The sequence below is a fragment of the Quercus suber genome, unplaced genomic scaffold (genome assembly GCF_002906115.3).
Source record: "Quercus suber isolate HL8 unplaced genomic scaffold, Cork oak 2.0 scaffold_24, whole genome shotgun sequence".
NCBI lineage: Eukaryota > Viridiplantae > Streptophyta > Magnoliopsida > Fagales > Fagaceae > Quercus > Quercus suber.
The window spans coordinates 1,196,631-1,223,779 of NW_027069489.1; the positions used below are offsets into that span (position 1 = coordinate 1,196,631).

The 27,149-nt window shown below is 34.5% G+C and overlaps 2 protein-coding genes across 2 annotated transcripts; one reads left to right on the forward strand and one right to left on the reverse strand.

The window, feature by feature from the left end:
* Positions 1–301: 301 nt before the first annotated feature.
* Positions 302–25,965, forward strand: LOC112031014 (uncharacterized). The gene is made up of 15 exons (XM_065766769.1): positions 302–607; positions 1,047–1,140; positions 2,035–2,132; positions 2,245–2,753; positions 2,872–3,064; positions 3,190–3,501; positions 9,393–9,546; positions 9,687–9,824; positions 12,137–12,218; positions 13,527–13,795; positions 13,914–14,027; positions 15,380–15,663; positions 22,667–22,864; positions 22,964–23,094; positions 25,734–25,965. The coding sequence occupies exons 1-15, from the start codon at positions 431–433 to the stop codon at positions 25,840–25,842; spliced, it is 2,862 nt and encodes a 953-aa protein (XP_065622841.1). The 5' UTR covers positions 302–430; the 3' UTR covers positions 25,843–25,965.
* On the reverse strand, positions 19,130–21,304 carry LOC136064466 (uncharacterized). Its single transcript, XM_065766232.1, has 5 exons — positions 21,033–21,304; positions 20,776–20,931; positions 20,027–20,164; positions 19,678–19,920; positions 19,130–19,284 (listed from the first exon to the last, which is right to left on the reverse strand). The coding sequence occupies exons 1-5, from the start codon at positions 21,300–21,302 to the stop codon at positions 19,153–19,155; spliced, it is 939 nt and encodes a 312-aa protein (XP_065622304.1). The 5' UTR covers positions 21,303–21,304; the 3' UTR covers positions 19,130–19,152.
* Positions 25,966–27,149: the final 1,184 nt, after the last annotated feature.

Sequence of the window (27,149 nt, forward strand, 5' to 3'; positions counted from 1 at the left end):
CTCCTCTCTCCTACTTTTTCTCAGGAAATTCACTTCTCTCATCATTTTCCCAAATAAGTTTGAACAGTACCCATATCACAAATAAACTTCATTTTTTGCAATATTCAGCAAAAAGACTCCTCTCTCTCTCTCTCTCTCTCTGTGTATATATATATATATATTTTTTTTTTTCTTTTTTACTCCTCTCTCTCTCTCTCTCTCTCTGTGTATATATATATATATATTTTTTTTTTTCTTTTTTAATTTTTTTTACTGAAATTTTCGAAATTCGAAAATATGTGGTATTTGACCGCCCAAAATATGTCATAACCACTGTAGGAACCAAAAGAAAAGAAAAGAAAAACCCTACACTAGGGTTTTGGGGTTTTTCTCTTTCAGCACCTCTTGAATTGAATTACACCGTTTCTTCTCAGAGACTCTGTACACGGATATGTCCACAACAAAGAGCGCCTCCATGGACCCTGTAATCGCTTCACTGTCCACGAGCTTCGGCCAAGTGCCTCCGGCGGCTATTCCGGCGATGTTGGATTGCATATTGGCTTCCACGGGCTTATCTCCGCTGTCTCTCTATGCGTCGCTTCTCGACGCTTTCCCTAATCTCATTAAGGTATCACCAATTTCATCAAACACCCAGTTCGTAAAACTTTCCAGTTCTGTGTTTGGTTGCAATCACAGTAAGCATTTCGAGGGGTACTGGGTTAAGAATAGAGTAATACTGACATGTTCTGCAAAGTAAATGAAAGAAAAGGGTTTAAAGCTTAATGGGGGTGATGGGTTTTCTTTGAATCACTAAGTAAACGTGTTTGCCACCTGGGTTTTATGTAGGCATTTTGAGTTGTTTATATGTTCTTTTTCTAATGGTGTTTGGTATAATTGTATATTTGAATCTTTTTGTTATTAGAAAACGTGGAAATGACATTCAAGTGTGAGAAGCAAAAGTGGAAATTTCTTTTTATTTTCTGCACATTTTTTTTCTTCTTCTAAGGAATTTAAACAGGGTATTGAATTTCAGTTGATGTTTAATTGGGTTTTACTGTTGTGGATAGGACGTAATAAAGGAGGATGAGAAGTTGGTTTCTGATCGGTGTAACTATCTTACATCATTGGTGGGAGCACTTTGTCACCTTCTAAAGAAATTTGGTGAGTTATCATGTGAAGTACAAGCTTGGAAATCTTTTATTTGAAAATGTTAGCGCATTTCCTCGTACTTTCATACTCTGTTCGGTTGCAGTTACTACCTTTTACATGGAGTTGTTTATGTTCTGTTTGGTCGCCACGACATTACAGGGAAAAAATTATTAAATTTTCACTTATAACTTCCATAAATCTACTTTCTTCCTGTGTCTATTCTTTGATCAGGTTAGCATGTCTTGTCATGTAATCTTGTTCTGTACTAATTTATCTTCTTTTGAGCCTATTATATGTAATTCTGTAGGTGAATCTCATGTACATCCGGTGTACATGAGGTGTCTCCATTCTAATAAAATCTCATTACTTAATTTCTTAGTAAACTTTAAAATTTTCTTAAAATTAAAAAGGGTGAATCCCAAATAGGTGGGGAGTATAAAAGAGCTACATATTATAAATCCTTAAGTTATGGAAATCAAGGAACTCCATAAAGGAAGAATAATTAACCTTCTCAATGTTCTTTGACTAATCAAAAAGAGATCTAAGTAAAGTGAGCTTCAATTGAAGCGTTTCTTATAACACACACACGCACACATAATTGGTAAGTTACATACTCACCATTGGATTTAACCGATGACCTCATCTTCCCATTTGAGCTAAACCTCATTGGCACTTTTGACTTTTGAGCTGTATGTGCTCTTACAATTTTGGTTTTAACTGTCTAGTAATCTGTGGGGTTATACATACTATGTATTTAAGCCAGTGGTCTTTGAACCAAGTGACATCTCTTTCCCCAATATGTAGGAGCCTAGGAGGTGGAGGGCTTAAACTTATATGGGTCGATGGGTTATATTTACCTATGTAAATAAGATTAACATTTAAAAGTTGAGTAAATTTCTATTGCAGGGGCCAATAATAATGCTGCTTTGCAATCATTTATATGGAGAAGTTTTATTCCTTTGTTGAGGATGGTACATGCATCTGATCGTGAAATGCGAAACCAGGTAGAATGTCTATGCAGGGTGCTGTCATGTTTACTGGGCTCTTAGATATTTTACCTCCCCCTAACTTTTCTTTGATGTGATCATTCTTGGCTTCATGTGATTTTATATTCAGATTGCTGAATTGTTCGTTGATGTTGTGGTTGAGACTAATTCCTGGGCTGTTGTGGAAGTTACCTTGGTGCTGTTTTCTTTAAGATCTGTTGGTCTTTCTGTGGGTGTGCTTCAAGGAAAAGAGTCAGATGTCTTGGAATGCTCAGTTTTCCGGGGTTTAACTGACCAGGCAAATGATTTGGGAATGGTAAAAGAACAAATGCTATCATCAGGCGGATCCTTTCCATTATCAATATCATGTCATATACTAAACTTTATGCTGGATGCGGCCCTTCAAAGCCTGCAAGCAACTCCAACCCCAGAATTGATGGTGGCAAATGGGTGTTATGCTGAAAAGTTTGTGGGTAATTTGATATGGGATCTTTGTAATGTGACTGAAAAACTGCTTCTACAAAGTTTGGAACATCGTTCCTGCATGATTGGATTTTTTCTCCCAGTTATTTTCAAAGCATTAGTTTTCCATCGCTCTTTTGACATCTCAATTCACGGGCAAACGTGTACACTTTCCAGGTGAAAACCTACAACCTTTTCTAACTATGTGAGTCTTACATCTTGGTGTCCTAATTTCATATGCATTCTATCTTATTGATTTAGCTTTCTATAATGGATGTATTTGATTTTCTTACAGGAAGTCTTTCCTTATGAAAATTTGGAATTGCTGCAGAGCACTGTTTTCTCTTGGACCTCTTGACAGAAGAGATGCATATAATGTACTCTCTCTGTATTTGTCTTTTTTCCCTTGTACAGAAGAATGTGAAGATGCTGAAGAATTTGACATAAGAGCTGAAAAGGAATTTTGGGATGAAATCAAAAGAGGATTGGTACTTGAGCTTTATTTTCTACGTTTGTTAGACCACACTGATTTTCAACCGAACACCAAACTTCTAAATCATTCTAATTCTTATTTTCCGCATTTGGTACCTTTTTTTTTGGTGGGGCTTGTCAGGTTGATAAGGAGGGCTTAGTGAGGAAGCAATCTTTACAAATATTGAAAAATGCACTAAACATAAATGGAGGAAGCCCATCCTCTTCTGGTGTTTCAGAGATAAAATTGTGTGAGAGAGAGTCAATACCTCGAGGTATGACAAAGAGGGAACAGTGGGCTGACAAGGAAGCGAAGTCAATGGGTGTAGGGAAAATCTGCAACTCAGATGATCTCTATTTGAACAGCCACCAGCAATGGGAGGCATTCATACTTCTATATGAGATGCTTGAAGAGTATGGTACTCACTTAGTTGAAGCAGCTTGGAATCATCAGGTGTGGCATCGTGTTTATTTTATTCTTGATTTCAGTACTGAATCCTAAATTTGGTGTTGGAATGAGCCATTATTTCTTAATGGCTGTGTGAAGTGGCTACATGAGGATTCATTTGCTTCTGAAGCCATGTAGGGTTTTTATTTATTTATTTAAAATTTTATAATAATTTTTAACAAAAAAATTATATTTACAATCTTGCTATAGGAATTCTGAATTCTTTTTTTAAATCACTTTATATTTCTTTTTGAGTACAATATGAAGAATATATTTAAAGAAAGAAGCAGATAACAAAAGGAGATCTCCAAGGGACAAAAACGGGGTAGAAAGCCTGAGATTCAATTATACACATCATAGGACCCATGCATCTAAAGGAATAGCTATCTACCACTCATCCCTTTTCACCATGCTGGTAAGTGTGTTAATAGATTGTAGAAACTACAATGTGCATAATTATAGAGGGAATGGGGGAGGATAAAAGGATTGACATGGTAGATTGGAGGATAATATATTCACCTATGAGCATAGGAGGATTGGGTATTAGAAAAGTGAGCACTTTTAATTAAGCATTATAATTGAAATATGGGAGGTTGGTGGTAGTTAAATATGGGGAGTATGAGGGGGGTTGGACTTCGAATTTAGTGAGATCAACAAATGGGATGGGAGTTTGGAAGGCGATCAGAATAGGATGGGATTCATTCTTAAGTTATATCAAATTATAAGTTGATGATTGGAGAATAGCGAGCTTTTGTATGATGTATGATGTGTTTACCCAGGAAGCATGGACATGCCTAAAAGCCTAGTGTGTTTGTGGCAGACACGCGTTAGACACTGACACGGCTGGGACATGGCTGCTTGTGTGTATGCAGGGTGTTGGGAGATTTTTTTATTTATTTTTTTTTTCTGGCATGGTTGCGACATGGTTGCAACACGGCAACATCAAAGTTGAAAAATAAAAATAAAGGGAATAGTGCTGTTTCTGCCTTGATTGTACCTTTGGATCTTAGATCTCCCTCTCTCCATCTCTCATTTATTGCTTGCTCTCTTCTTATTTCTTTTGTTTTTGTTTTTTTTTTCTTTTTTGCCTTTGCTTTTCACTCTTGATGATCTTCCCTGATGCTTCTTGTTGTTCTCAATCTAACCCACATGCTGGCAGGGTGGGATGGGTTTTGTTTATTAATATTTGGTTAATGGCTAGTGGCGTGGGTTCTCTTTACAGTGGGTTAGTGGGTTAAAACGAAGCAGACATTAGCTTTTTTTTTTAAAATTTATTTTCTTGGTTTTTTTTGGTATATTATTGCTTTTAAAAATTTATTATTGCATTTACATTAATTTTAGATATTTTTTCAAACTTTTTGATGGATTGTTAGTTATTTATAAAACCTAAAATAAATATAAATTATGCCTAAAAAATATACGGAAAATGTTTACCTCCAAACTGGTTTGGAGGAAATTTCCTTCATCCCACTACGTAGGGGTTAAGAGGATCATCCACTAGAACTTTTAGTCACACGATTTTTATAATGAGTCATGTGACTTGTTAATACATGTGGATGGTCTTATGAATTGCCACATAATGAGTTGAAAGAGATTATTCCAAATTAGTTTGGGGGAAAACTTTGTCCAAAATATATATTAATTAGTTAACTAACTGTTGTGTCCTACTTTTTCTAGATTTGCTTTGTCGTCGTATCATGTATCATGTCATGTTCATGCTGTGCTTCTTAGGTGCTAATCAAGCATTGGTGTCTTTATAACTTGTAATATTTTGGTTAGAGGTGGATAAACATGTTAAAGTTCATGACTACATCAAGATTAGAGATGGAGCGGTGTATTGAAATCTAATTTTTTTCACGACTTGCTCAATGCTAGGAGTTGGAGTCAATTAGGGCCTGTTTGGTTTAGATATGACTCGGTTTTCATAACTTAATACTCCTAACTCATAATTCTAACTCAAATCTCATAACTCATAACCCAAACCCCACTATCACTCAAAAACTCCAAAATTGTTGTTTGATTACAAAATTCAATCACATATCTCAACTTTTAAGTCCACTTTTTGCCAAAATGGTGGAACCCACCCCACTGACACTACACAGGGATTATGGTTGCTACCCACGTTTATTTTTTCTTCCCCTCTTTCATATTCTCCCAAGTCCATCACCACCATCAATGGCAAACTCATATCCCACCACTGTCAACACCACCACCAATGGCCACACAACGAAAAAAAAATCTCAACCAAAAGAAAATCCAACCATCAGCTACACCCATAAAAAGAAAAAATTTCCAATCATCAATACCACTACCAACCACACAAACCCACCTCCATCACAGCCCAAGCTTCAAACCACAACTACAAACACAGAAAACCCAAACATACCAATACAAAATCTTCAGATTGGTGATCCAAAATTGCCAACCCAAACCCACAAATACAGAAAACCCAAACCCAAACCCAAGAATCCTTAGATCGGAGACCAAGATCACGAAAATGAGGAGTGGGTTTTTGTTGTTGGGTATATATTTATGCGTGGATGAACATGGTGAGTGGGTCTGAAGAAGAAAGAAAGAAAGAAAAAGAAGAAAAGAAGAACAAAAAAAAAAAAACGTTGGAGTGGGTCTGAAGAAGAAAGAAAAATAAAGAAGAAGATGAGGAAAAAAAAAAGCCTTGGAGTGGGTTTGAAGAAGAAAGAAAGAAAGAAAGAAAGAAAAGGAAAGAAGAAGAAGAAAGAAAGAAGAAAAAAAAGAAAATGCTGTTGGTGATTTTGATGAGTGGGTCTGACTTGATAGTGACAAGTGAGGAGAGTGGGTCCTACAAGTTTGGTTTTTTTATGACTTTGCCACCATAACTCATATTCCTAAATCTGAAAACACAAAAAATTAGTTTTCAGTTTTTATCACTCAAACTCAATTTTTTGAGTTTTGAGTTTTGAGTGATGGAAGCAAATGTTAAAAAGGCTCTTAATGTCTTTTTTGAGCTGTTGTAATTAGCTAAGATACATGGTACAATAGATAGATTTGTTTTCTTCTCTGGTCATTCATTACTTCATCTAATAAGGCTTTTAGATGGAATATTAGAGTGGATTTTATTTAGAAACCCATTTGGATAGTGAAAGCTCTTAAGGTCCTTTTGCTTTTGTTTCAATTGCAATGTTTGGGAGAAAACTAATGGTAAGATAATCTTCTAAAAATGAAGAGGGTGATTATAGACTAGTGTTGCATGTGCAAATTTTTTTTTTGATAAGTAATAAGTTTATTGATATCAAAAAAAGGGGAACATTCTAGTACACAGGAAGTGTACAAGGGTTGAAACAATTAAAAACAAAAATTACAAGAATCTAAGAAATCAAGAAAAGATAAAAATGATTGGTTCCGCAATGCAGCCAACCAATCCATTAAAGTTCTAAAGAAAAATAGTTTCAAGTCAGATATGGATCTCTCCTTATCTTCAAAGCACTGACTATTTCTCTCCCTCCAAAGACACGACAACAAAAATAATGGGGAGGAATGTGGATCACTTACTATTCATAGCTATGGGGTGGTGGACTTATGTTTTTATGGTTTTTGGAGTAGATGGTGATGCCAAAAATGGTGTATGATATACTTCGATGTTGGAGGAGAAACCAATCTCATTTAATAACAGGGTGTCAAATGTAGTTCCTTCATGCGTCATGTGGAACATTTGGAGGGAAAGAAATAGAAGAATGTTTAAGGGGCATGAATTCTTTGTGGAGAGAATAGAGTCTGGGTTTGCTAGTTCTTTATCTTGGATACCCTTAGATGAATGTAGATTCTCTAAGGTTTGTGATTTTGTGGATTCATTATATTGCTGGATTTTTTTCCATAAAGGGTAGTTAATATATAGACTGTATATTTAAACTACTGTCCTGAATCATTGTACAATTATTTTTGATTAATAGATTTGTTCCTAGTTATAAAAAAAAAAAAGGAAATATGCAAAAAAATCCTTGTACTTTGGATCAAAATCAAATTGACCCCCCTATTCCTTAAATTTGAAATTTGAAGCCCCTAATGTCATGGTAATGATCAAATTGGTCCTGTCACACTTCTATTGGTTAAGAGCTGAAAAATGCTATCATGTGATGGCATTTTAACAAATTAATTCTTTTTAAATAAAAATAGACTTTTCTATTGTCTTTCCCTTTTCTTCTTTTTTATATTTCCTTTCTTTTTTCTCCCCTCCTCATATTTGGAATTTAGTTTAAAGTTGGTCATTGCGAAGCTTGCCTTGGCTATGAGAACGACAATAATGAAGAGTTCCACTGGCGTTGGTTGCCAAGAGTGTCGCTATAGAACTCAACCCATTTGGCAATCTTGCATTGGCCCCACCTCAAGTCAAAATGCACCAATAAAATCCCCACATGCTGGCAACTTCCCTTTAACCAAAATGCTGATCAAACCCTAATAACTACATTATGTGAAACCTACACACCCAATCAACTACAAAGCACAAAGCCATCAATTGGTGGCTTGAGGGCCACCCTTGATGTAATCATGCATAAGAGAAGTGTGGTGTCTTTTAATCAAGTTTTATTAGGAAAATGGTTGTGGAGGTATGGTCATGAAGTTACCCCATCTTTGGCGGAGAGTTATTTCCACAAAATATGGTGAAGGTTAGGGGGGGTGGAGTACTAAATTATGCAGGGGGGCTCATGGATGTGGTCTTTGGCGAAGCATTTATGAAGGGTGGGAGAGCTTTTCTAAGCATTTATTTTTTGTAGCGGGTGAAGGTACTTGTATCCGCTTCTGGCAATGTAGGTGGATTGGGGATAATACCCTTAAATTTCTCTATCCTGAGCTCTACATGTGTTCAATTGACAAGGTCGCTTGTATTTTTGAGGTTTTGTGGCTTTTAGAGGGGGGTACTGATAGAGTTTGGAATATAAGGTTTTATATAGATTTTCACGACAGGGAGCTAGCTGCATCTTATTCTCTTCTTGAGCATATCCAATCTCGTATTCCTCGGGGTGAAAGGAGTGATACTCTTTGTTGGCGTCTCAAAGGAGATGGTAAGTTTGACACTCTTTTTACCATGTGACTCAAGATGCTTAGAATTCTGTGTTTCCTTGGAAGTGGGTTTGGAAACCAAAGGTGCCTAAGCGAGTGGCTTTCTTTTTGTGGACAGCTGCTCATGGTTGGATTCTTACTTTTGATAACCTCATGCTTAGGGTTCACTCTTTGGCAAATTGGTGTTGTACGTGTCGATGTGATGGGGAGTCGGTGGACCACCTCCTTCTTCACTGTCCTGTTACATATACCTTATGGACTTTTATGCTTCAGATCTTCGGTCTTCATTGGGTTATGCTAGGATCGGGGATTATTATTTTCTTGGCATCAATGGCTTGGAAATCATACTTCAAATATTTGGAATTTGATTTCAGGTTGCTTGATGTGGATTACTTGGTTGGAATGAAGTCTTCGTTCCTTTGAGGACATTGAGAAGACGTTGGAAGAGTTTAAGGTTTTATGCCAGTGTAGTCTTTTTGAGTGGTCTCGCTGTTGGGATTTTACTGATTGTTTCTCTCTCTCTGAGTTTATGTTTTCCCTTAGATTAGTTTCCTAAGTTCCCTCTTTTTTTGTAATTAGTCTTATCCTTTTCTTGTTGCTCATCATCATGAACAACTTGTATTTTTCCTTCTTTAATAATATTTTCCTGATTACCTATCAAAAAAAAAAAAAGTGTCTCTTGAAGAGCTAGTTTGTTCTATATTTTCTCTAAGCAACTTAGCTTTCTAAAACAGCCCTCCTTTCCACCAATTTTCTCCATCATGTAAGGATCTCCTTGGATGGTTATTATTGCGGCATACAAATTTTGATATGTCCTCAATTTTATTCTGCCTATTTTGCTTGAAACTATTGGTTCCTTGCAGGTATCATTGTTGCTACAATTCTCTGAATCACATGTTAATTTTGGTAGCCTTGTCAATGGAGGAGTTTATCAAAACCAGATTCAAACTTCGAGTGAAATCTTTAATTGGCTGTCAATTCTTTGGGAACGGGGATTTTGTCATGATAATCCTCAAGGTACCTGTGACTTGTTATTATAATTATTTATTAATTAGTTTACACGCTGTAGTTAGTTTACTGTAACCTTGTATTATAGCTTTTCACTGGATATTGCTGACATAATGCATTTTCCCATTTTTATTTTATATGTAATGCAGTGAGGTGCTTGATTATGCAGTCATTTTTGGGAATTGAGTGGAAAAGTTATGGAAACTATGCAAAATCAGTGCCTGAAACCTTTGTCCTTGGTCCATTCATACAAGGGTTGAATGACCCTGTGCACCACAAAGATTTCGGTTTGTTCTCAATTTGATTGTTTACTACACTAACTTCACTCTTCTACAATATTTGATACTATTGTATTCTATTATAGGCAATTACTTGTGATAATTTTAGGAAGTTATTGATAAAAAGAATGGGCTTGTAGTAGAAGGTTGGAGTAATTTATTAAATTTGTTATTATGTACACTGTACTTGATGCTATGAGCATGGCGCAGCACCGGCCTTGGCAACATGCTGTGAAGGTCTAACATTTCCATAGATGATGACTGATAACCATTTTCATGCTAAGTGTTATGGTGCCTTGATATTCTATCTTTTCTTTGGTGTCTTATGGGGTACTCCAGCATGAGCTGGTGCATCAGAAGTATAGATAATACAAAGTTGTCTTTTAACTAAGTCTTCACCTGCAAGACCATTAGAAAATATGGTAATGTCCAAATAGTATTAATTTTTAACGTGGCAGTGATTAGAACCATCAGCTTTTAAACAATTTCCTATACAAGTTTCATTTGTCTATATCAGAAATTTCCCTTTTTTATTTAATTTATTTAAAAAATTCATTATTTTTAAAGAATATTGACCTCATTTAATCATTTAATTGACATACTCTTCTGTACTCTCTTCCCTGTACAATGATCTGGCCTAGACAACAATGTGGAATACGTATATCATTTCATGGTTTTTCTTTTCTCCCTTAGTCCATGCCCTAATTAAATAATTTACATCAACCTTTTACTTTACTGTGATTGTTGGTCCTACATACATGTGGATGAAAACCATCTTTATTATCTTACATGCCCAACTATATATGTATATTGGAAACTTACAATTGCAACCGATGGGTTTTGAACTAACTACCTCACCCATTTGTTGATTGGAGGAAGTGTCATTGGTGGGTTTTGAACTAACTACCTCACCCTTTTGTCGATTGGAGGAAGTGCCATTTGAGCAAGAGCTCATTTGGCATATTTCATCCACAAATAGTTCTACCTCTAGTCTCTTATAGATTCATCGAGTTTAAATTTGTTATATATATGTGTGTGTGTGTGTTACCTATTTGTTTTAGTAATCTCACTCAGTTCTGCTTTTTTTTTTTTTTATTATTTTTAATCTATTATGTTTTGCGTGCTTAATTTTTTTTCGAGTGATTGGCTGGTTTTTTAGTTGTGTACTTTTATATTGAACTACTAGATATCTGGTGAAGACTGGGGACTTTAGTGATGTCTTTTTCATCCCATTTGTTTTGATGTTGTTACCAAACATGCTTTGCTTTCCCTTAGTGAAACTTAGACCAAAAAAAAAAAAAAAGATTTCTATTTGCCATCTTTCTGAAAAATAACTTGTTTTAGAATAATTTTAATAATGCTTACTTTCTTCATATTCCGTTAGTGTCCTGTTTCTTGCAAAATCTTATGGTATTTATGAAGCAACTTTCAGTCATTTGGTATTAATGATGCAAATTTAATCTATAATTATTAGGGAATAGTTTGAAACATAGTTTCTCGAGGAATATCAGTTTGAGTCTTCTACATCTTTTATCTCCTTTTCAATTCTGAGTTCCTTATTTTCCTCACCTTTCCTATACCTTTCACAAAGTTGTTGCCACTAAAGGCCCCAGGTCCGTAACAAGTATACACTAGATATCTACAAGCAACAACTCTAGTGCCCCTGCCCCCCTCCATCATCCTCACAATCTGCTAATCCTCCATCATCTACTAACTCCAATTTACTTCGTGTTGCTCTTCAAAAAAGGAACACGTTCCTGTTAAGAATCTATAGTTGATCCCAAATATTTTGAGACTAAGGCTTGGTTGTTGTTGTATGCTTCAACTTGAGGGCGTGTGTTAGAAAGAGAGAGAATTGTATCCTTCTAGAAATATACTGTTAGTGAGGTGTCCCTACCAGATGCCACTATCAGAATTTTCTTTATCATATTTTGTAAATGCTTCTCTAGAAAAGAATACATGTGGTCAACCCTAACTAGTCTGTTAAGAGTCCAAAGCCGATCCCACAAAGGCTTGGTCGTTGTTGTATATGCTCTAGCTTGAGAGGGAGTGTTAGAAAGAGAGAGATAAGTATCCTTCTATAAATATACCATTGGTGAAGTATCCCTATTTTAGTCTCTTCTATAAGATACTATTGGTGAGGTGCCTCTAGTGAGGTGTCCCTACCAGCTGCCACTAGAATGGATTGGGTGAGGGCAATACAGAGAAAACAACTGCTCCCTTTCACAATTTCTTCAAATTTGCATCACCTTATGGGCAAAGAATCACTTTGATTATCATGTTACACTAAGTTGGCTTATTTTTTTTTTTCCTTCTGACAGGTGTAAAAGGAATCTATTCATCGAGGACAATTGAAGGTGCATCCCTGTTTTTACAACAATATACAAGTTGTCTGAATGAGAGGTACATTATCACGTGCTTGATAAAATATAATTTGGATAAAAAGTACTAGCCTAGTGCCGCTAGAATGATTTCTTACTAGAAATCTGCAAATAAGACCTTACTAGGCTGATATGAATGCGTCATTTAAAAAATTATTTTTATAGATAAGAGAGGTTTACCTTCTCATATTTTCCCTCACAGTTCTCATATTTTCATTCACAGTTGATAGAGACTACGAGCCACACCTAAGTTCTCTTACGCATTCTAGACAGAATTTAACTTCTTCAAGAAGTTCTTAAATAAGTTAAGAGTCTACTAGGCTAGATGGCCGCATTATTGCATTTTCAGTTTCCAGGAATGATGAGACTGTCACTAATACAAGGCTCTAATCACTAGACTGCCAATAGGAAATTAAACCACCTAGTCTTTTCCAAAAGCTCCTGGAAACTAGAATGACAGGGACACCATCATGAAACGAGTGTTACAAGATATGCTCCCCTCCCCCTAGCCATAATTTTGATCTAGTAGCAACCCAATTTGTGGTATGCTTGCAATCTGATTCTTCAGTTTTGGCAATACCAATTTCTATTAGACTAATTTGATCATAATATAAAAAAGAATAATCATTTAGCTTGATTTTAATTTTTTTTTCCTATTCTAACATAGTATAGATATTTGATTTGATCACATGGGAAAATATTATTTTCCTTTTTGAAGTAATAGATTTCTAGAATTATCAACTATTTAATATGGTCTGGAATTCCAGGAAAAATGGAAGGGTTTATTTGAACTTGTCATTTGACTTTTTTCTTTTTTAAATTTCAAAGATTAAAATAAGTATCTTAAATAAGGTAGTTGGATATCACAAACATCACCCCTTTCAAGAAAGGAATTTTTTTTTTCTATTTTAAGAGCAGAATTTCAAAACTGTCTGTGTGTGGTACTTGTACATTACATCTAAATGACCCAAGAATGCATGCCACTATGTACCATGAACTAGGTAGCAAACCATGCCTACTTCTATTTTGCCACATACCGGGCATAGGTGTGTATTGACCATGATCCCCAAGGTACCACTTTTCTTGGAAGTGACTTGAAAAATGACTTTGCGTTGTACAAAAGCTACTTTAATTAGTCTTAAATAAGAGGGCCACCAAATGAATTCAGACAGCTCAAACACCACTCCTGCCAAAAAAAAAAAAAAAATAAATAAATAAAATGAGAAAAGGAAAAAGAAAAATTAGAGGAACTTGTTAGAACTCTGTTTATTGAAAAGTTATTGTTGGAGCTAACTGGTTGATATATCCTATTCATTCCTTATGGTTACAGGAAACGAATTGCATTTTTGAGCAATTTAGCATCAGTTGCCAAGCAGCAATCTTTCTGTAGAGCTGGGTTGATGGGTCTTGCTGAATGCATTGCTTCAGCTGCCTGTAGACTTGACAGTGAAGCAGAATGGGGTGAAGATGCTTTTCTTGTCAAATTGGAAATTGCTTTGGAAAGTTTTCCTCAACATGATAAAATGACTTTACTGGATGTTTTGAGATTTGTTATTGAGAGCAGCAAACAACATTTCAATCCTAATTATCGTTTTCGAGGTCTCTAATCACTAATCTGGTTAGATTATGTTATTTTCTCTTCTACAGTTAATCTTCTTAGTAATATTATTAACAGGCCAGATCATAACTAACAGGATTCCTTTTCTATGTCTACTAGTTTGTGAAAAAGTCCTTGAGGCTGCTGCTTCAGTGGTGTGTACATTTGAAGTGCCCTTGCAGATACTTTTGCACTTCATTTCAACTCTGCCACGAGAATTTACTGATTATGGTGGTAAGTGATATTACCGTGGCATACTGTATCTACTGCTAGCTTCCACCTTGCCTTTTTGATATAATCAGAAAGAATCAGAGAGACATTGGCTTCTTAGTTAGTAGTATGCCTACATTTTTCTAGGTTATTGCTTTCTGATTGGTGGCTGATGTGCTTGCGAACTCTTGCTTTTGCCATTTTGATTTCAAAACTTGGAATTTTTTCCTAATTATGGGCACAGAAAGCTAAAAATAAGCCTTAGAGTCGTTAGTTTTTATTTTCTGCTTTTTGCAGTAGATGAATGTTTCACCGGAAGAAAAAAGCCTCAGACTTTAGACATTTGTTTTGGTGACCTAATGAATTGTCCATTTGCTATTCAGTTCTGTTTAGAACCATGATTAACTGCTTTAATGAGTTTTCCCTAGAATCAATATGCAATTGATGCTTAAGTCAATTTCTTAGCCAAAAAGTGAGATAACAGGGTAAAACGCTTTGCTCAATCAAACTTAAAATGTATATCTAAGCAGCCCGTATTTGGTTCCATGAATAATGTTTAGAGCCAGGATTTTTTGCATACTTAAGTATGTACAAATGTGGTATGTATTTCTGCTATCTTTTTATAAGCCTAAAGTTGTGCTATAGAAGGGGATGTAGAGCATGAGGTGGTATCTAGTGTTTCGGATGCATGCAGCATCACACTTACAACATTTGGGGCCCATTGATAGTGAGTGTCATGCTGTATGCATCTAAAACATTAGATACTTTTTCATAGAACAGGGGCCACATGTGCTTTGGATGAATACCAATCATTGCTGTAGTGAACGTGATAAAATGCTTGGCCAAATGCCAATGAGCTCTTGCTTAAATAGCGCTCTCTCCTATTGTAAAAGCAAGGTGGAGAGTCAGGTTATGGGTTCAAGACCCTTGGGTGTGAGTATAACTTACAATTAAAAAAAACAAATGAGCCAAACTGCTTGAAGTTGGGTGCATTATAACTTTTTATCTATTAACACCTATTGAGAGCCACTTCCCTTTTTGGATTCCTATTGACCAGATTTGACCATATGTTCTACACTGACCATCTAACTTCAAGAGTCCTTTTGCTGCTCTGGAATATTATCAAAACACAATATTGGTGGACTTAGAGATGTAAATAGCTACTAAGACTGAGAAATATATTGTTGTTAGTAATGGGAAGTTTGACTCCCTTAATATTTGTATATGTATTTTGTATAAGTTGAAAGTCTTACCTTTTTTGCGCTTGTGAAATTCTTCCTCTCTATATTTTTATTTAACTATTGGTTGTTGTATGGTTTAACCACTCATTAAATTAACCATCTTTAATTCTCTTTCTCCCCCGTCTCCTATCCTAGGTTTTTTAAGAGTAAAAGTACAAGAATGGCTTTCAGGGTGTGGTAAAAAGCATTGTTCTGCTAATTGCTGCAATACTAAGGAGAAGCTTTTAAAGAGTCTTCATGACTTCCCCAAAAGGTTTACAAGTTGTGATTATCAGGTTGATGCTGTTCTTACTTATGATGATGAAGATTTGGAAGCATGGGAATTTCAAGCGAAAAGATGGGCAAGAGTGCTTTTCCTTGCAAGCAAGGAGGAGCATCATTTTATATCTCCATTTAAGGTTTGCCTTTACCGTCTTATGCTCTAAACTAATTCTCATTTCCTTATTTTTATATCTTGTTGTCCAGTATATTATAATTAGGATAGATGGTATTAGCTGCTACAATTGTCAAGTTGAGAATGAACTTACTTTTGGATAAAATAATAATTAGAATATAACCTTTCTGATGCATTGGAAGAGAACTGAAACAAGTAGAAAAGATCTCAATGTGTCTATTCTACATAGCTTTCTATTTTTTCAAAAAATATCTTGTAAGTTTTATTGATTAAGAAGAAATTCCTGAATTGCACTTTATCAAAAAGAAAAAAAAGAACTTCCTCAAATGCACAAAACAAATGTATACATGAGGTAGTTCTAAAGAATTACAAAAGAATGACTACAATTGAAAAGCGATAATCAGTGACATTTACAACATAATGAATCCTGCTAGGACTCAAAACAGAGGACCACTCTATATAGCTTATAAATATGCTCAGCAAAAGTATGAACTGATACATATGATGACGTAATGGTATGTAAAGACATGGAGCTGCCTTAGTCTGCAGCTTTGGGAGAGTGATTAAACATAAGTTAAGATACCAAACAACAATATGGGAGAATCAATTTGGTTTTGTGCTAGGACGATCTACCATGAAAGCTATTTCTTTACTTAGAAGTCTAATGGAAAAATATAGAGAGGCTTGCAAAGATCTTTATATGGTTTTTATTGACCTAGAGAAAACATATGATAGGGTTGCTAAAGAGTTATTTGGTGGTTTTTGGAAACGAAAGGAGTTCCTCTAAAGTATATTAATTTGATTAAGGAAATGTAAACCTAGTAGTCTCTACTTCGACTCCCTGCTGAGGCATTTCGTGATTTACCCGATGTCTACTCAGTGGGTTGTGTAGGCATCCGGGGTTTTACCCCTCAAGGGTGGACCCACTGGCCCACACCTTGAGGAGGTTCCTTGTCATAAAAAAAAAATAAAAATAAGTTGATTAAGGATACGTATGATGGAGGTGTAACTAGTGTGAGAACAAGTGGAGGCATCATAGGCGAGTTTCCTATCACTATAGGTTTGCATCATCAACATTAAGCCCATATATCTTTGCATTAGTGATGGATGAATTCACTAAGTTGATTCAAGATGAAGTCCATTTGTGTAGGCTTTTTTGCAGATGATATAGTTCTAGTGGATGCAACTAGAGGTGGAGTTAATGCTGAGTTAGAAATTTGGTGAGACACTGTAGAATATAAAGGCTTTTGATTAAGTATGACTAAAGCGGAGTACATGGAACTTAAATTTAGACAAGGATGAAGTGATAGTAAGGCTTGATGGTCAAGAGTTGTTAGAGAGCAAGAGCTTTTGATTACCGCCTTGATGGTCAAGAGTTGTTAGAGAGCAAGAGCTTTTGATTACCGCCTTGATGGTCAAGAGTTATTAAAGAGTGAGAACTTTTGATATCTTGGATCAATAATTTTAATGAGGGAAAAATTTAGAAGGATGTGAATCGTAGGATAAGAGCAGGATGGATGAAATGGAGAAGCGTATTGTGTGATTGTGGAACACCTATTAAGTTAAAGAGAAAATTATATTAGATTACTATAAGATCGGCTATGCTCTATGACACTGAGTTAGGCGGTTAAAAAGTAATATATTCATAAAATGAGAAAGTTAAGATATATAAGTGGAAATACATGAAAATATTGGATTCAAAGTGATGAAATTCACTTAAAGATAATGGTGGCGACTCCTATTGATGAAAAGATGAGGGAGAGTTGCTTGAGATTGTTTTGTCATGTTCAAAAGAGAGGTAATAATGCACACTTGTGAAAAAGAGTAAGTTGATTCAAGAAAGAGTAAATTAATTCAAGTTGAGAAAACAAAAAAAGTGTTGAGGAAGACCAAAAATAACATTAATAGAAGTAGTAAAAAGGATATCTCAATTAAGGGAGTAGCATAGAGTATGAACTTGGATGTAATAGAATGAAGGAAAATAATAAATGTGCGCTGACTAATTTGTTGAGGATCCATATCCATAGCTGACCTGAAAAAAAATGTGAGACTAGGACTGGGTTGATGTTGTATATTTTTCTTGTTTGCTAGATATATTTATAGTCAAGCTCTTTAATTTTTGTTTTTTTTTTGTTTTTGTTTTGTTTTGTTTTGTTTTGTTTTTTTTTTTTTTTTTTTTTTTTTTTTTTGGGGGGGGGGAGGAAGATACTTTATAGCTTATTCATTACATAGTATCTGGCTAACCCCAAAATGTTGGGATTAAGGCTTCATTAAGTTGATTTTAGGTCATATCTAGAGCCCATCACAGTAATATGATTAATATCACATACATTATCACAGAGTGCAGTTTAAGATCATCGCTGACATCCTTGGTCCTTAAAACTCTGTTGGTGTCACTTTCCAATGCAATTATCCTTCTCAGACTCTCTCTTTAATTAAATCATGACAATGAAACTGGAAAAATTAAGGAAAGGCATCAAGTGTTCATACTGCAAATAGTCATATGGAAGCACTTGGCTGTTCATGACATCAGGATGGCATTGTACATTTAAGGAATAAATTCTACACTCTTTCATAGCCAAACAAGGGTAACAGAAAGATGGATGCCTTGCAGCCCTTGCCGAAGGGCTCATCACTCTTATTGTCATTATACTTGCCATTTTATTATCTTCATAATAATAAAAAATTTAACAAGTAAAAATTATAAGGAAAAACCCAAGGATGCAACCAAATCACATAAGATACTACAAGAGAATCAACGTTATAAAACGAAAAAAAAAAAAAATCGCTAAAAACTTTATTAATCCAAAAGTATGAAAGTGCAAAGTAGTAGATTCTACCATCCAACCATATAAACTGCAAAGGATATTTTAGTTTATGATCACATAATGTCCCAACACAATATATACCTGGGGCTTCATGTCATAATCTCTAAGTATAGGAACTAAATTCTCTCCAACCTGTAGTTTAAATAACAATGCAAGAATTAATAAGAGAAGCCTTCATCTTATAAAGGCAGTGATGAAACAATAACTAAAGGTGCCAAAACATTGTCCATCTATAAAAAAAAAGGTAGCTGATTTCACTTCCCATCTTTCACAATACCCATGAANTAAATTTATTTGGGGGTGAAGAGTTAAAAACAAAGGGGAAAAAAAACCAGAACAAAACAAAACCTCGCAGAATAGCCGAGATTGTAACCAAAAATTTCATCTAGAAGCCAAATTTGGAAATTAATTAACAGCAGATGCAGACCAATTCTCCGTTAATAAGAGAAGCCAGGTAGATATGTTATAAAAATAAAGCAAGGATAATCGAATGAGCTATTTTTTTTTTTTTTTGAAAAAATATATAATAAACAAAGAATTTGCATAAATAATGAAACTGGAAATGATGATTGTCCAAATAACTACACCCACCACCCCCAACCCCCTTACGACAAAACAACAAGCACAAATATTTAAAAGAAGATAAAAATAATTAATAGTTGTGCAAGTAACCTTTGTCTCAGTTCTCACCTCTCAACAAGGTCAGTGAAAATCAATCTGAGAGTAGCATCTGAGAAAAAGCTGATACCGTCCTCTACATTAAACCCGTCCTCGTAAGCATAGCTTGGAATTGTCAAAAGAGATTCTAGGCAAAGCCACTGAATAAGTCACAATGGATAAGTTAACAACTTTTCATCATTCTATCACATCATATCCACAAGGAAAAATGTAGTATTCTTGTGTGCAAACTAATTTACCTAAAACAAATTAACAATACCCGTAGAAATTCATAATATATGCATGACACTGAAAAGTGGGAAAGAACATTAACAATGAAAGGGAGTGCACAAGTTGATCACAATTACAGCAAAAAATAATAATAATGAATCAATAGTGCAAGTCTAACACAAACTAGAACGATATGGCCATATAACCCCCTTTATTACAATTCAAATTTCAGATCCTATGACAAACAGTTTAGGGAATGCAAAAAGAAATAAACACAAAGGCAATAATCAACAACAAGAGTTTAGCAGAAGACAGATCCATACCTTCCAATTCATTAGAACTGCCCGACGCGTCCTTGCCAAAACTCCAATGTTAAGAAGATTATTGATGTTTTGAAGAAAAGAAAGAACCAAGGAATCTAATAGAGGTGTGCCTTCTACTTTAGGTAGCAGGAATTTATCATTTTCCCTGATGGTATCCAAAAGTTGAGGAGAAAACATGGACACTAGTGCTTTGAGAACTGGAGCTAATCCTTCATATGCTGCAAGACAGATTTCTGCTCCAGTCTGCTTTGGAGCTTACAAATTATCGCCCATAATAAATGTACTAAATCTTTATGACATAAACCTGAATATGCTTTAGATTAGAAAATCTATAAAAATTGCAAAATACCTCCAAATCACAAGATGGAGATGAAATAGTCTTTAAGAAGAACTCCCAAAAAAAGCTGAAAGCAAAATTTAGTACAATATCACTCTTAAACTTTGCACACCATGCTGAGATAGCTGCAACAGACTTCAAGGCTGTTACCTATTTATGCATACAGAAGGAAGACAAAAAAAAAAATAAATGATCAATAAGGAGCACTCAATAAAAGCAAGTTATATTAATGTAAGAGGCAATGGACTCAACAGTTAATTAAAAAAAAAAAAACATTACATAAAGACACAGGCACGTACAAAACTGAAAACAAACCAATTTCTATATAACTTCTTAACTTACCTTTATAGAGCAAAATAGAAAAGAAGTATCAGCAGATACGTCAGATAAAATTGAACAAAAATATGCATTTAAGGATTTTTTTTTTTTCCCCATAACACAATGACCAATGTTGCTGAGATCATCATTAAAAAAGATAGGACTCATAATATGTATAAGCTGAAAATCTATATTAAAAAAAAAAAAAAAAAAACTACACTAGAGCAACCAACATATGATACCTAAATATAGAAACTTGACAAGATTAATTACTACATAAATAATATATAAAATGGCTAAAAAATAAATATTACTTATAAAAAAATAAAAAATAAATATCAAGTTACCACGCATGTGGCCTGTCTAAATGTAACTGTACATTCTTTTTCATACTAGATCAAGTATATAAACCCAAGATAAGTAAAGTGCAGAAAGATTAATACAGCTTGCAGAACAGCAGTGGTGGTTGAAGATGACAACCGCCGTTGACTTGGGCCTCCAAGTTTTCCCCTCACAGAACTAGGCAGAGTCACGTCCTCCATCATAATGCTAGATGAAAATATGGAACAAGACATGTTTGCAAATGAAATCAGTTCCTCCTGTAAGACAGATATAATTTCAGTATTACAGTAACATCAATGACAAGCACATAACATACTGCAGAAACGTTTACAGGCTTGATGCAGTTAGTTCTAAATACCAATATATGAAGAAAAGTCTTGACAAACTTCTCAAATAAAATAGCCACTTCTCCATTATTCAATTGAACCACTGTCTCAAGCATGCTAAATTCTGATTTGCTTCGAACTTTGGTACCACATTCAGCTGCTCTTTCCTGCATTATTTGAAGCTCCAGAACCAAGCTAAAGGTTATGATGAGAAACTTCACGGGTATCCACTCCATATCTTTATTTTGTTTGCAAATATTAGTTCCATAATTTTGAATAAACTGCACATATAGGTAAACCATCAGAAGCTTGACAACAAAACCTAACTACAGCAAATTAGGACAACGATGCAGTTAAGCTGGACAAAATCCAGTAGACATTGTGCAGTGTATATAGACACCAAAATGAACTGAACTAGGATAGAGAGTGAGACTTAAAATTTTTTAAATCATTAAATATTCATGATTCAAGAAAATAACCATTGATATGCTGATAGAATTAATGCCCCTATAAAGTGATAATTGTTCACACACTATAATATCCACGCACAAGAAAAAAAAATGCTTTGATTGGGTAACTTTGTTATTTTACTATGGGGTTGTTAGTATATTTCTCTTAGTTTGGAGGGGATTTTTAGAAAAAGTAGGCTAATAACTTTCTTCCATCAGATAATACAGTTGCCAATATGATGTACATTCACAAAGGGACAACGATTGAAGAATCAAATTTTCAAATCTAGGATTCAACTTATTGAGCCATTCACATAGAGCACATCCATACTTTTTAAATCTTTAGAAATTCATAACTCAGAGATTAAAAATTTGGGGATTTGTGTGGCTTGGTGTTTTAAGTCAATCTAATGTTTATGCTTCCATATTATGATGAATATATGTGACATTAGAGTTATATTATTAATTTTAGAGCACCAATAAACTTGTCTTGAGGGGAGTTTAGTAAGAAAATTAATTCAAAATGGATTAGAAGATGAATTTGATGTTGTAAACTTTGGAATTTAATATGTACTCTTCCATTTCCTTCTGTTATTTCTAGGGGTTATCCTTTTGTATACGCCCGATTAACTAAGTCACCCCCTTTGGTGGCTTCAATATATTTATACTTATCCATAAATAAGAAATCAAGAATGTCGAAAAGATATACCAACAAGACACAAAATGAATCTAAAGGTTTTTCTCCATTAGCTTCATGTTACATTTCTGCTGTTCATTTTCATATTCAACATGACTATTATGTATAAAGTTTATAATATTCCACTAGCAACCTATTAACAAAAAAATATATATTTGTGAAGGATAGTAAACTAATATCCAATGGAATAAGAATTATGAAAACACCCCCCCCCCCAACCCCAATTTTGGAGTTAGCTAGATACTAAGTAATGAATAAAGTATCTTCTTCTTTTCTTTTTTTTCCTTTGATTCCATGCATTTCTGGTTACTTCATTTTTTCTAAAATTATGTTATTGAAGAAAATGATGTTGTAGAAGTGCTGGTTTTCAGAATGATACCTAGTAGGCTCACTGTATTCAATATGATTTTCTGCTCTGTGGCTTGGAGCAAATTTTAATCCTTACTAACTTCATATTTATATTGTTGGCTGAAATGGTGCTGTCATTGCTCAGCGTTATTAATTGCTTGAATTTTAGTAGTCAACATTAATTGTGGTACTCAACATTATCATCCTTGCTGGACGTCAAATGCAGGCACTCTCCTCTTATGTATTTATAGCAGCTAATGTCATCCTCCATGCATCTGAAGCGGTTCAATATAGGCATTTGGATGAATTACTTCCTCCTATAGTTCCATTATTGACATCACATCACCACAGCTTACGTGGTTTCACCCAGGTCAGTTTTTGTGAAGCTGGTGAATCTTCTGTTTTACAACTTTAGAGGGGGGGGGGGGTTGAAATTCTTATTTATGATGAGTCTTTTTTGTTCTTGCAGTTACTAGTATACCAAGTTCTTTGCAAACTGTTTCCTCCTTCGGGTTCTGGAGCCTCTCAAACAATGCCTTTAGAGAAAAGATGCTTTGAGGATTTGAAATCATATCTGGCAAATAACTCTGATTGCAGGCGGTATGATATTTACTAATAGTTTTTGGACCTTATGTTTCTGAAAAGAATATAATTTGTTAGACCATGAACTTTGTGTGTTAGCATGCGTTTGTTAAATAACTTATGACAAAACAATAATCTTTCACGCAACATTTTTTGTATGATAGCATTTCATTTGATCAATTAACACCTACCTATTTTTGTCAACAGTCCAACACCTGTTTAATTTTTGTGTTTTTGTCTTTTTAAATCACTGTCCTTGGCATGACAACTTTATTCATTTTTTGTACTTTGAATGACATTGGTTTCATGGGTTGTGCTAAGGATGGTGATTCAGATGTTGGACTTTTGGCAAGGAAGATTTCATTGTCAGGTGAACTAAGATTTGGAAAACTATTCCCTTGTTTGTAATGTGGAAAATTTGGCGTCAATGGACTAGCTAAACTTGGTTGGTGTTGAATGTCCTAATTATGTCATCAAACAGTCAGTGTTGAGAAGTTTATATGACTGGATGGCTGCCGTGGGTGGGCAGAATGCATTCGAGTTCTTTTATTTGAATTTTTAGATTTATTGAATTTGAGATCCTAAGCTTTTAGGAGTGGTTTGGTCTGTTTGTTGTATATTGACCTATATCCTCTTCTAAATAACATTTGAAAAAAAAAAAAAAAAATCCTATTAACAAAAACCTTGATAGACACATGACAGAACCTCATGCCTAATAAAAAGCCCACTCAACCTGAGGTTTCTTTTATCATTTTATATAATTAGATTTCCATCATAGGAAATTTGAGTTATTATTTTTTATGTTAAAATTTTAGGTATGGCCATGATTCTGGTTTATATTGGGGGAAATGTGCGTAGATATTTAATTATTGAGCAATATTAATTCAAAATATTTATTAACGAAATTATTGTTGAGAACAAGGGGTAACAGAATTGGGTGGGTGACCACATCTCATAAAGCTGATGTCACCAGTTTGAATCCCTCCCCTTTGTCCTCCCTTGGGGTTAAGACTTGATTATTAAAAATAAATGAAAAAAAATATTGTTGAGCCTGGTTGGTGTTTATGGTGGTAGTGGTTAGAAGTTGGCTGTGATTTTCCAAATGGTAGTATTGCATAATAAGCAACAATCTGATAAATCCGGATTATGCATATTTTGGAATCTAACAACTGTTTTAAATGTTTGATTCAATGGAGATGCTGCTGCTAGAACAACATAATTCCCACTTTGATGTAGTAGAGCAATCAAATAAAGTGACTTGGAGTCCTGGAGCAAAATTTTGTATATTATTCATGGAAATTCATGTGATAGCTTACCAATAATCCAGAAAACTTAAGCTGATAGGAAATTCACTTAATAACTATTCTAAACTCCAACTTTTATATGGGCCCAAACTCCCCTTCAATAATGATCCCCAACACATGGAAATTTTTAATTTTAGAAGAGTGGTTGGGCGGAGACAAGTTTTCAATAGAAGACCACCTGGCACCTACTCTGATAACATGATATAAAATATCACTAATCCCAAAATTTAAAGTTGATTGAAAATTATGAATTTAATCACTTGACCATTGTTTTGAAAGGATAAATGGTTCCATATCAACAACAGAGAAAAGGAGCCTAGTAGAATGACCCAAATTTGTATTTCAATATGTATTAGCTTGTTTTGGGTAGTTTCATTTTGGTATGTGATGTGGATTTGATTCAGTCTATTGAGGGTCAGTGAGAATGATGTCTGAAAGTTTGTAAATGGAAGTATAGCCGTTACATAGCCAGCAGAACTGCAGTCCAATTGTATGTGCTATGAATGCAAATTCAATTCTAAGGTCTTCATTTTTCTTTTTGGAACCAGGTCTTCTTGTTTTTCGAAATTATATATTTTCATCTTTCATATCCCCAAGGGTTAGCACAATCGACTGGGCACCATGTCTTATGAAACTGGGGTCACAGGTTCCAATCTCCTCTTCCCCCTCCCTGGGGCCAAAACTTACTTATAAAGAAATACTTTTCTTTTTTGTTTTAAGTGCTATAGAATATAATTTCAATTTATAAAACATGGTGGACCTATGTCGATTGCAATTTTTAAAACACAAGGGTATTCATATATTTTGAAGAACTCTGAGCATGGCCATCATTACTGTCATGCATTAAATACATGGCAAAAAACAAGTGCCTTGTCCATTTCTTGTAGTTCTCAAATTATGATTCTTTTGCATTTTTCAATGTAGTCTTTGACTTTGGTGGGTTCTTCAGATAGATTTCTAGGAAGTCACAGCCTATAAGAGAGATTTTGGTAATTTGCTTGTCCCTGAAATATAGTTGAATTACCTAATGATGTTATTGGTTATATATACCAGAGTTATATTGCTACACCTTACTGATAGTTATGTTTAAACTGATTGGCTTCTTTAGTTTACTAGTAAAAAAATGAGAAGAGAACTAGTTGTTCTACTATATCTGATAAATTGGCAGAAACACTGATGTGTAAGCACGTCTAGTAAACAGTGTGAACACGTTTGTAACTGCTAGTAGGTAGAAAAGCATAACTTGAGCCAATAAAAGCATAGCTGATAGGCTCTTTTGATTTCATGCCTCTAGTTATACATATGCTTTGTAGAAAGCTATTGACATAGTAGCTTTGTTTGATCCTATTTCAGCTTACGAGCATCAATGGAAGGATATCTTGATGCCTATGATCCCAAAATCTCTGTCACTCCAGCAGGAATTTTCATCAATCGGGTTGAGGTCAGGGATTTCTTTGTTTAAGTTTGCAATTCTAGCCTTTTATAAAAGAAGCATAAATAGGAGGTATGGAGAAATTATAAACCCTTTTATGATCCTGTAGGCCAATACTGTTAAAGAAAAAAAAAAAAAAAAACCTGTCAACACTGTAGGCAAACATGAAGCGAAAAGAAGTATAGCAAATAGTCTCTATGGTTGTAGTAATAGGAGAACTTAGAACACAGTTTCATGTGTTTGAATTACCATGCAAGCAGTAATGGAATATTCTTTCCTCCTTGTAATTAGTAATGATGGTTCTGGAACTTAAAAACTATATCAGGTAAAATATCTTACCCCCTAAGGAATATATATGCACCAAAATACATTTTAAAAAATACAATGAATAAGGCTTCCATCCTAGATTTTAACTTCTGACATGTTTTTCGCTTATATGATTTGTTTCATGAGGATATGGTACCCAATGATACAAATGTACTTTTCTGTTCTCTTAATTTAAATATCTAAGGTACTTTAAATTTGAAGGACATTTTACCTTCAAGAAAGCAATAGATCTTTATTTTTGTCATTATTATTTCTTTTAGAACTGTAAAATTGCTGAGAGGGGAAGTTTTATCCTTTAAGTACAAATCCGGGTATATACTTTATTTTCATATTGCTGAACTAATTAATTTTTGTTCAGGGGTTTTCTATAATCAGTTCATGTTATACAAATTTATTGTTCTTTCAGAAAATTCGAGTTATAAGTTTAATGTTCAGAAAGAAACATTTGATTAACCTGGTACATGTAGGAACAAAACGCCAATAGCCTGACGTCAGCTTCTACGGCATAAATGCTAACATTGGATGTAATTGAGTATTTATTTTCGATTTTGATTTGTCGGATTGCCGCTTTTCAGAGAAAGCAAAAACAAGATAGAGCACCAGCTTGCCTTGGCATTTGGAAAATCTTGCTTCCAAACTTCTTCAGATCTTTGATAAGTTCCAAAGCGAGGAGGAGAAAAAGAAGAAGAAACACCGTGGGTCAAAAAGCAATACGCTTAAAGATATCATGAAAGATTTAGAGGTGAGATAAGTAGTGAATTTCTTGTAGTGTAAATCTCAAAATCTTTTGGTCTGACAAATGAATTCTTTATTTCAGGGGCAAAAGAAGCAGGGATTTATTTCAAAACTATCTTCAACGTTACAAAAGAATAGGTGAAGCATCATTTATATGAATACAAATCTACAGGGTGTATTATAAAACTCAATAGAAAGGAAGTAAAAAAAATTGTCAGAATTGAATTTTTCATTATGTTTAGAGATTTTGTGATCCATAATATACAATAAAACCA